The sequence below is a fragment of the Salvia hispanica genome, chromosome 1, assembly GCF_029641045.1.
Source record: "Salvia hispanica isolate PSC_SH4W2 chromosome 1, Shi_PSC_v1, whole genome shotgun sequence".
NCBI lineage: Eukaryota > Viridiplantae > Streptophyta > Magnoliopsida > Lamiales > Lamiaceae > Salvia > Salvia hispanica.
Window position 1 is genome coordinate 19,089,263 of NC_142692.1, and position 10,469 is coordinate 19,099,731.

General features: G+C 36.7%; 2 protein-coding genes across 4 annotated transcripts; both read right to left on the minus strand.

The window, feature by feature from the left end:
• Positions 1-360: 360 nt before the first annotated feature.
• LOC125219576 (uncharacterized) lies at positions 361-1,153 on the minus strand. 2 transcript variants are annotated; one of them, XM_048121592.2, is made up of 3 exons: positions 1,019-1,153; positions 679-879; positions 361-569 (listed from the first exon to the last, which is right to left on the minus strand). In XM_048121592.2, the coding sequence occupies exons 1-3, from the start codon at positions 1,070-1,072 to the stop codon at positions 426-428; spliced, it is 399 nt and encodes a 132-aa protein (XP_047977549.1). In that variant the 5' UTR covers positions 1,073-1,153; the 3' UTR covers positions 361-425. The 2 variants fall into 2 exon arrangements, with proteins under 2 accessions (XP_047977549.1, XP_047977551.1); XM_048121594.2 differs by having other exon boundaries at positions 679-870; positions 1,019-1,152.
• Positions 1,154-3,430: 2,277 nt separating this feature from the next.
• On the minus strand, positions 3,431-10,469 carry LOC125223073 (cellulose synthase A catalytic subunit 3 [UDP-forming]-like). Of its 2 annotated transcripts, none has more exons than XM_048126035.2 (15): positions 10,279-10,469; positions 9,914-10,009; positions 9,588-9,783; positions 8,436-8,647; positions 8,270-8,345; positions 7,988-8,180; positions 7,542-7,808; positions 6,954-7,299; positions 6,737-6,874; positions 6,392-6,517; positions 6,045-6,257; positions 5,670-5,934; positions 5,191-5,393; positions 4,272-4,622; positions 3,431-4,198 (listed from the first exon to the last, which is right to left on the minus strand). In XM_048126035.2, exons 2-15 carry the CDS (start codon positions 9,935-9,937, stop codon positions 3,614-3,616), a joined length of 3,195 nt encoding a protein of 1,064 aa, XP_047981992.1. In that variant the 5' UTR covers positions 9,938-10,009; positions 10,279-10,469; the 3' UTR covers positions 3,431-3,613. The 2 variants fall into 2 exon arrangements, with proteins under 2 accessions (XP_047981992.1, XP_088919037.1); XM_089062911.1 differs by having other exon boundaries at positions 9,914-10,086.

Here is a 10,469-nt window from a genome sequence, read left to right on the forward strand (position 1 = left end):
TATTACTCATATTGATGACAGCTGAAGAGATTTACGGAGCAGATCTGAATAAAAAATTACGTTGGGAGCAGGTAACTGAAGACAGAATAAGAAGATTGGGCTCAAGATTTAAATTGCACATCATTTAATTTATTATTTTCTAAACCCAAAGTGACTTAATTGATTAAATTAAATTAGCCCAAAGTTATTTATTTATTTATCGAACCCTTTCATTTCTCATGGCCCAGAACCATTTTCCAACTAAACATTACTTGATATTAATGCTCTTGAGAAGCCCAAGTATTTTACGTTTAGTATTTCTTTCTATTAATTAATTAAAGTTAAACCCATCAGCATCGGTTTCTTTCTGAACAAAGAAAATCAAAAAGTAGAAAAGTGGAATACAAAATCAAACTTGTGGTCGATACAAGTAGTATGTGAGAAAGTCAAGAAGAGAAAATGGTAGGTTTGTGCTTGGGCTTAACGCATGATTTGACAAATTGCTTCAATCCCTTCTTCGGAGACTTCCTCTCTCCTGAACCACTGCTCTTCTCACTTTCATGAATCTCCTCTTCAAGTTGCAAACACACCTACGTAATAAATATATTAGCAATAAACAAGGCTCATAAATCATGATTGGAACAAACTAAAAAAGGAAAGTGGGTCTTATCTTCAGGAAGTGCTAGTTTAAAAAGTAACCTTCAAGATTCGATCCTCGGCATGAAGCAATCTGTCGATCAAGTTGCCCTTCTCTTGGACTTCGACCATCACCTCCTTCACCGGCCGACAACGCTTCTCCGGCGACAAAAACGGCAGCCCATCACTTGTCAGGGGTCCGCTCGATGCATTTGAACTCTTGGGAGAGTGGTGATCGCCTCGAATTTCTTCCAACTGATGCAACTGCAATCAAAAATTAAACCCTCCTACTTTTGATACTATAACAAGCAAACTAAACCTCAATTTTATTATATTAGGGTTCCATTTTTGCTGTGAAGATTACATAAATAATACTCCATTAGAGGGAGAGAGAGAGACGTACAATGAGATCAAGACGATTGATCCTAGCGAGTATTGGTTCTTCAGAGGCTGACATTTTCAATAAGCGCAGAAGTACATGTGTTGAAGGGGACAATCAATAATAAACGATATGTGAAATCTACTATATATGCATATGGATTTTAGGTGGGTTGATAAGATCAACAAATTTAAGTGTTTGTTGTGTTGCCTCGCTACTTGACACGTTAACTATAACTCATGTATGGAGCCGCCACGTGTCATACCCTCTTTTGCTTTTCTCGAATTATTGATATTATCCTATTAATTTCTGATGTATCTTCTTAACCAGCTATTAATGCTTACACTTGTTTTGCATTCTTTTATTTATTTTTAATAATAAACTTTATGTTTAATTAATTTTTATATTTTATCATTAAACTTTACATAAATCTACTAAATTTTGAAACTGACTTTTATTATATTTCCTAAAGTCGCAGTAGATCAAAATATTACTTGAAACTAGGGACGTGAATGTAGCGCGCAATCCGTGGGCCGACTCGAATAGCCCGCCAAATTTACAGGGTTAGAGCTGAAAATTTCTAGTCCGATAAAATTACAGCCCAATTAGCCCGCACCCGAGTAACCCGCGACCCGTTAGGGCCAGACCTGAAAACCCGATGGACTGGCCCGAAAACCCGATAAAATTTCTATCGTTCTATTTGTTTGACTCTAATTCGACACTTCATTGGTTATTTTATAATATAGATTACTTAAAATAACTTTCAATTTTATATATTAAATATATAAATTATATATTAAATTTTTATTAACATAATAATAGATATATAAATTAGAAACTTCAAATTCACTAAAAAAATATATTTAAATTTCTAAAACATGCTTTAAAATTTCTTGATGTTTATGTTTTATTTTGCATAAATCTCAAATATTAGTATTTGCTCAAGTTTATGTTTGAGTTTAAGCATATATTTCAAATTTATCATAATTAAATATTTTATATTTTATAATTGTAACTAATTTTCACCATTATTTATTGGATTGAACACATGTTAATTTTATCGGTAGCAACCCGATTAACTCGATGGGCTAGCCCGAAACCAGAAGTTTTAGGGTTAGGGTTGAACTTTTATAACCCGAAAAAATCACAGCCCGATTAGCCCGCACCCGATTGACCCGCAACCAGAATAGGATTGGCCCGAAACTCGATGGACTGGCCCGATTGACATCCCTACTTGAAACAAAATTGTAAAACCCGAATGTGGAACACATGAACGTGTACGTTTAACATTGAGGCGCTTATTGAAACCAATAATATTAACATATTTACGTCACGCTTGATTTCTCGTTATTTTGATTTGCATGTACTCCCTCCAATCCATGTACTTTTAGGAGTGAAAAAAAATTAAAGAAAAAAAAATAAAGTAAAAGAGATAAAATATTATTTTTTATCTTAAAAAGAAATTATCTTGACAACCTAAAAAGTAATACGTTTCACTTATAATTGAATGACGGAAATATTTCTTAAATTTTATGCTCACAAGAAATACTTCACTTATAGCGAAACGGAAATAACACTCCATTCGTGCCTCTATAGTAGAGTAAAATAATGGAGTGGATAGTATAGAGAAGAGTCTTCTGTAATTATTCAAAATCTTACTTTATTCTCTCTTCACTTAAACTATTTTTTACTCCATCCGTCCCATAAGAATATGCACTTTTTGTTGGACACGAATTTTAGTGCATAATTGGTAAAGTAAGAGAGAAGTATAAAGAAAAAGTAATTAAAGTATTGTTAATTGGAGAATGAGTCGCACCTCATTAGAGAGAAAAACGTTTCCAAATTCAGAAATTGCATATTCTTGTGGGACGGACTAAAAATGAAAGAGTGCATATACTTGTGGGACGAAGGGAGTATCATTTTTTCAAAACAAGTGCTCAAAATGGAAATAAATCTACTATACATGGACAAAGGAAGTATTCCATCCATCTCACTCAAGATGTCCACATTTAACTATGCTGAGATATATGAAAATTCATATTGTTACCTTATCGAAATCTATTGATAAGATATTACACCATACCGATAATTTACACACATTTAAAAATGCTTCTCTAAAATGCAACTTAGAAACACCACTAATGTTCAACAAAAACATAAAATTATTTAAATGTAATTCATTTCATAGAGTTGTACAAGAATTGTGCTCACAACTTTAAACTTGATGTCAGCATTTAATAGTGATTGCATTTAAGGCTACGTAGAATTAGCTGTAGACAAACCAAACCAAATTTCCCAAAGAAAATGATGTTATTGTGTGAGTTGGGTGATAAGTATTTACTGTGCAACAGCCTTTAAATCTCAATTCATCATTTCATCTACCTATAAAAACCAAACAAAATACAGTACATTGGTAACTCCAGCTATAGAAACGAATTGAAAAAATAAATTAATGCAATATAATTATGCTTTGAGAGCGTACAAGTTCTAACAGACAATGGACAAACATTTTGATCAATTTACGATAAATATATGACACACACCGTAGCTTTCTTATCTCTCTCTCTAAAAGAAAATCACAGACAAAAAGATGTCCATCGAAATTCTGAGAAGTGGATATCAGCAGTTAATTCCACACTCTTCGACCTTTGGGCCCGTGACTCTAGTAGTGAAGGGATCAACTCTGACCCACAGCAATGAGAAGATCGAAGCAAGAAGAATCGACCACACCACGACAATGGTGGGAGTACGGTTCTGCCGCCCCATTAGACCTTTGAGGAAGGGGTAGAGATGAACGATCACCCAGAAGGCAAAGAACAATTTCCCAAACAACGGTCCCCATGATTGGTACCCGCTGTTGATTGCATAGGAAATTCCAGCAACAACTCCGACCAAGTTTACAATGAGAAGAGTCGTTGGAGGAATCAGAAGAGTTGTCCATTTAAACATGTAAAGCTCAGTGAAATCTCCTTCTTCATCTCCAGCTTTGGACGTGACAGTGAAATTTGTATCTATTCCAGCCAGAACTTTGAGCAGACCTTGGAAAACAGCAAACAGATGAGCTGAGACACCTCCAATGACCCAGAACTGCTCGTTCCTCCACCATTCATCAATTCCGACACCACTCCACCTCATCTCCAGTATACCAGTGGCAAAGATGGAGAGAAAGAGGGAAAGAAACCAGATACTCGCAAGGTTACTAATCTGGTAATCAAAATATATGGTTTAAAACATGTTTCTCGGCTTCCACAAGAGATGTAGAATTTTTGAGACATACCTGTGGGATGATGAATTTCCCAGTAAGCAAACAGACAGCTGGCAATGTACAATATAATAGCAGAGGAATGGAAGTGATCGGGTAAATCGTGGTGTTAACATATGCGAATCTCTCTAGCCATTTTAGCCTTCCTTTATACCCATACCATATTGGACAATGCCTGCTAAAGAGAATCTCCACGGATCCCAAGGCCCACCTAAGCACTTGATTCAATCGATCAGAAAGATTAATTGGAGCTGATCCCTTGAAGGCCGCCCTTGGAGGCATACAGTAAATTGATCGCCAGCCCCGTGCATGCATTTTAAATCCTGTAAGAATATCTTCTGTGACAGAACCATAGATCCATCCTATCTGCATACATGAGGGAAAAATTAGTCTCACAAGAAGTTCTATTGGACAAGGACTAATTTTAGAAGAAAATATCATTTAATACAAGTAAGCATTTGATGGACATTAAATAATTATTGACAATAACATTGAAGAGTCAGTGTAAAGCTATCAATATATTAATAGAAGCAATATCACGAAGTCCAAGTCCTAAGTTAGATTGTGTGGAGTGTGGATATCGTTAGGTTATAACCGTACAACAGGCATCCTGCTATTTCATTGTTTTAGTAACTAGATATATATCTAAAGATACTATCTTTCACTGCAATAGTTATATGACAGGTAGCCTTTTATAGCATAACTACATCCTCGAGCTCGGGGTTTTAATTTTTTCACGACAGTACCCTCGCTAACTTCAGCTTTAATAATTACTAAATTGTCTTTGGAAGAGCCCGTAGTGTAACTAGCATTTGCTGCTGCAGAATAAACTAATTTGAAAATGGGATAACATGCTTTATAGGGCATCAGTAAGGCACACAGTACACAGAATCTAATCCAACATAGAACTGTAGATGAAGTACAGGACACGTACCTCAGTTCCCCATTCTGACTTATCTTCATACCCACAGCTAATGACATGAATAGCCTCTTTCAGGAGAGTCTCTGGTGTGGCAGACTGAGGCACACCACCATTCTCCATCAGAGTAGATGCAACAAAAACAGCTGACTGACCGAATCTTTTCTCCAAGCTCATCTGGGACATGAGCAATGACTTTTCATCATCGAATCCAGCACCTGGTTCAATCAACAAAAGGGCATATAACAAATTGAGTTAAACTTGAAATTTTCATGATGTCAGCAATTTCTGTCTCCTTGCCATGCAAGAACCACTATCTAACGCAGAATCATCACAGCAATAATTTTAAGTATTATGACTCAAGGGGGGAAAGGTGAACTATGTTCATAAACAGTAGAACAGCAACAATCCCTTTCAAGAAAATAATCCATATGAGCTTAGAGGATAAATGAGCAGTGACAATTTTTGAGCTAATAGTTGCAAGGAGAGCATACCTTCAACACCCTCCTCTATATCCTCCAAGCTGAAGATTGGAACAGTAGGATCAGCATGCTTGCTAGATTTCTTCTTATCTGAACCTTTCTTACTTGACTTGGAACTTTTCTTTCTTGATCCACCAAAGCACGAAGAAAGCAACCGAGCCTTCTTATTCTTAGGTTTGTGAGGAGGCTCATAACCATACAAAGCTGTTCTGTTGAAGACACATCCAGTGCCCACATATACAGGGCCTTGAATACCATCCAAACCTCTCAAGTTAATCTGGTGAGCGAAAAAGGAACATTTCAAATGAGTTAGATAGGTAACCGAAAACAAAACTTGTATCAAATGGATTATAAGGACTGTAATGACTAGAAACACTTGAAACTCACATCAAAGAAGACAGTGTTACGGTTGGCATATCGATCGCTCCTGTCTATACCATCGAATCTCTGTGGAAATTGAACATAGCAAACATATTTCCCAAGATTCGGATCCATCAAAAAGCACATTGCTTCACGCAACGCCTTGCTGTTATTAATGTAATGATCACAATCGAGATTCAACAAGAAAGGTCCATTGGTAAGAACTGCTGACACACGAACCTGTAAGTATAGTACATAATTATGCCAAAAATACATCATGGTAAATTAAATGTTCAATTGCAGCATGGTGAACTAAATGTTCAATTGCAGCATGGAAAACTAAATGTTCAAAAATACATCATTTGACTACTTACAAGTGCATTCATGGCACCAGCTTTCTTGTGATGCTGGAAACCAGGACGCTTCTCACGAGAAACATATACTAATCGAGGAAGCTCATTACCATCACTGTCAAGACCACCACTTTGGCCTAAGAAAACCTGTGAACAAGATATATATGAGGAACTTTACATGAATGCAACGGAGTACATGTTAGTCGAGGGAAAACATACATAACATGCCTCTTGCTTTAAAACCAAATAAATAGGAACATGTAAACAATTAAAAATGTATGGTCTTTGCATATCAAATGAGCATGCCTATACTGTACAAAGAAGCATTGACACTTTACAAGATAGAACCTCCAGTTATCTTCTTACCTGGATCATTCCAGGGTGATCCCTTGTATTATTTCCAGGCCAAGGTGTACCATCTTGCATGACCCAACCTTCTTCAGGAACTTTCTGAGCCTTGGATACGAGAGCGTTGATACGAATTTTAAATTCTTCATATTCTCTCTATAGTACAAATGCAGAGAAGAGAAATAAGACGCTTGACCAAATGTGAAGGTAAATTCTGGTAGAACAAAATTTTCACCTTCATAGCCCGACGGTCTTTCACAAAAGATGGCTGGACTTTATCTTTTAAGTAGTCAATCTTCAGAGCAAAGTACCATTCGGGAGCCCGTGGCTCAATACTGTACTTTTTGCAGAAAGGAACCCATTTCCTTGCAAATTCTGATGTTTCTGATAGAGCTTCAAACGTCAACATGGCAGACCCATCATCAGAAACATAACAAGAAACCTTGTCCACCGGATAGTCTACCGCAAGAATGGACAAAACAGTATTAGCTGTAACGAGAGGAGGCTCCTTCAGAGGATCAACAGTACTGACAAATATGTCAACAGAAGCTAGTTGTGATGGCTCTCCTTCACGGTCATATCTGTTACACAATACATATTATTAACGTAGTTTTCAAAACCAGACAGGAAAAGTAATTTCCAGTGAGAACAAAAGTGTGTGTTTGTGGGAATATAAGAACTAAATATATAAGGGCTTAGCGGAATAAATGTAGCAGAACCAAACAAAGGCACTGCCCTATCTACGTACTATATGCGCAAAAACTTTTAGCAGGGATGAACATATAATGAAGCCAAATATGCAAACACGTGTGAAATTTCTCACCTCAGAGCAAGCCTGTCAAGATACGTTTCACGGTTTACAGGAAGCCATTTTGGGAACTGATCCAGAATCCAGGATATAGCAAACCAAATCTCACAAATCACAGAAATCAGCCACAATGGATATGCATTGGGTACAGGGTTCGTTATTCTATAGTGCAAGAAAATACATAGAATAACCAGCCGCAATACAATAACCATCCTGTAAGGGTTTATCCTTGATGACGGAATAGAAACCTTCCTTGATAGGGGCTGTCGGGCTTCATCATTCCTACACCAAGAAGAAAAGTATCAGAAGGAGAATGACTTTCATGCAACAAAAAACATAGTGTCATTTTTTGCTGCCACATGATAGCAAGATATGGTGTTCTATGGAATTCACAAATATCATCAAAGTTTTTACTCAAGCATAAACTGCATAATGTCTGGATATAAAAATAATAAACTTACAGCAGAGAGTCATCGACAAGAATATCAGTACTCGCATCAATATCTCCCACTCCTCTTTCAGAAGGAGGATGGCTAGTAGTCATAGGAATAGCAGGCTTTTCCTGCTTCATTTTCCAGCCATCCACTCTTTCTTTCCAGGCAACATTGCCTAAGCCTGGAGATCCAAACTCCCTCACTGGATCCACAATCCTGGCTACAAATGGAAGAAGCTTTATTGAAGGACTAACAGAACAAATGAAATGCTACGATTTATTGAAGGAATTGAAACAGAGTAAAGTATACGTTTTCCACCGCCTCCAGGAGGAGGAGATGCCATTGAAAGGCGCCCTGGTGATGCAGCAGATAGTTCCCCAGAGATCTGCATAACAAAGAGAAAGTTGGTATGCCATAATACATGACTGCACAATATAACAGTAGACTACAGTGATCCAAAAGCATCAAAACTTACATCTGTTCCATTCGTAAGCAATGGAATGTGGTTTTGAGGGACTTCCTTGTCATACTTTGGTGCATTAAGACTTTCTCCATGATTAACTCGCCAGCTCAACATTCGCTCTGAAATTTTCTGCTTGTCACTTTGAGTTTCAGAGTAATGGATATCATCAACAACATCATCAGAAACACCATCCTCTTCACTATCACCATGAATTGCAGGACTCCCTGTTTAAGAGTGTCAAAACTCATTTTCAGAAAAAAGATTTTGGCTGTGATGGAAATAAAATTTTCAGTGTTTCGTAAGTCACTAATAATTATGTCTTAAAGTACAGCAGCCATTTCTTTTGGGCTTCTATTTGCTGAAACAGCATTAATTTTCCCAAAAACAAATTAACCTGAATAATGGTCATCCATACATGTAGAGCTTTCAGTGTTTCAATTACTTTAGGAACATATTTGTATATTTAGGCATAATACCATACAGTACATTACAGCTAGATAACCAATAACAATCATATACAGTGTTTTTCTTAATGCTATAATCATTACATTATACAACAAAAAACATAATAATATTCAAACTAGATGTGACAACACCAAATACTGAAATCTTTTACGACATTTGAGTTAGAACCTGCACGTTCTAAAACATTAAGATGATGTCCCCTCTAAAAATGAAACAAAAAGCATACTCATTACTAAACCATTCAAGGAATACAGCTTTCCATTACAGTTTTAAATTACTAACATATAAATAACAAGTAATTGCAGAATCCACAATATTCAATCCCATTATTTCATCTACTGTTGGGTTTAGCATGTGGAATCTTTCAAGACCTATGACCATTCCCAACATAGCTTTCACATATGTTGCAAATCCCCTCAGAGTTAACTTGTCAATATTCTAGTTATAACAGCTGTTTTTCCGAACATGATCAATCAATATTTTGTAGTTAATTATATATATACCTGACCTGATTTTAGGGGGAATAGATTTATTACCAAAAAAAAAACCTTTGACAGCCTTACAGATGTTTTTAGCAATTTGTGCACTTCAATATAGTTTTATATAAAAAAGTTATGTTGCAACAAAATTTAGCAATATGCGATGAAACTCTTATTGTTTCCTCCATCTGATCCATTCTTAATTGAAAGAGGATGAAACCTTTATGCCTCTTGTATCTGGTTTTGCACTGAGGGCAAGACTGATTTCCATCCTTCCTCTCATATTCATAGCAAGGCCTGCAAACTGGAAACGCACAGACATCGCATGCAGCAAATGGCTCATGGTTGGCAGTCAAACCAACATCATCCCCACAGATCTGACAGACCTGGCTGCCAATGGTCTTCAAAGTCTTCCCCTACCAACCGAATGAAGTAAATAAGTTAAAAATGGAACATGGTATTCCTCACACTAAAAAATTACAAGCATATGAGAAGATAGAAAACCTAATCACGCATCCAATATTGATCAACAACACTCATACCAACCTTGACTTCTGCTTCAGGTTCCATTGTCAGTTAGCCTCGGTGAAGAGCGACGGATCAAAATCAGCCAATTGCAAAGCTTCACTCTGAATTTAACATCTGAAAAGGTGCAAAACGGTGTGTCTCAACCCCTCGGAACTCGTCATTTCACAGAGATTAGATCTACACCGAGAAAACTTACAACAAAAACTGCCGACACTCAGATTCAGCACGTTTATTGCTAATTCATTTGACTCTCAACTCAATTAAATAATCAAAATTACTTGCAATTAAAATTAAATAGTAGTAGTAAATCATAAAAATAACTGAAACATCTAGTGAAACGCCAATTCTCGCATTCCTGGTTATTGCAAAAAGCAGAAGCTCACCGCGCAATCTCAACTCGAATCAAGAGAAACAGATCGAGACCGCAGCCGATCCAAATGCAAAGCAGAGCGAGTAGAAACAGTAGCTATTCTCTCTTCCGCTTTTTCTCACTAAGAGAGAGAGAGATGATATAAAGGTCCGTTTGTGTAGCTGTTAATGAGTGTATAAATAAATGTATAAAAATGGCGTGGAA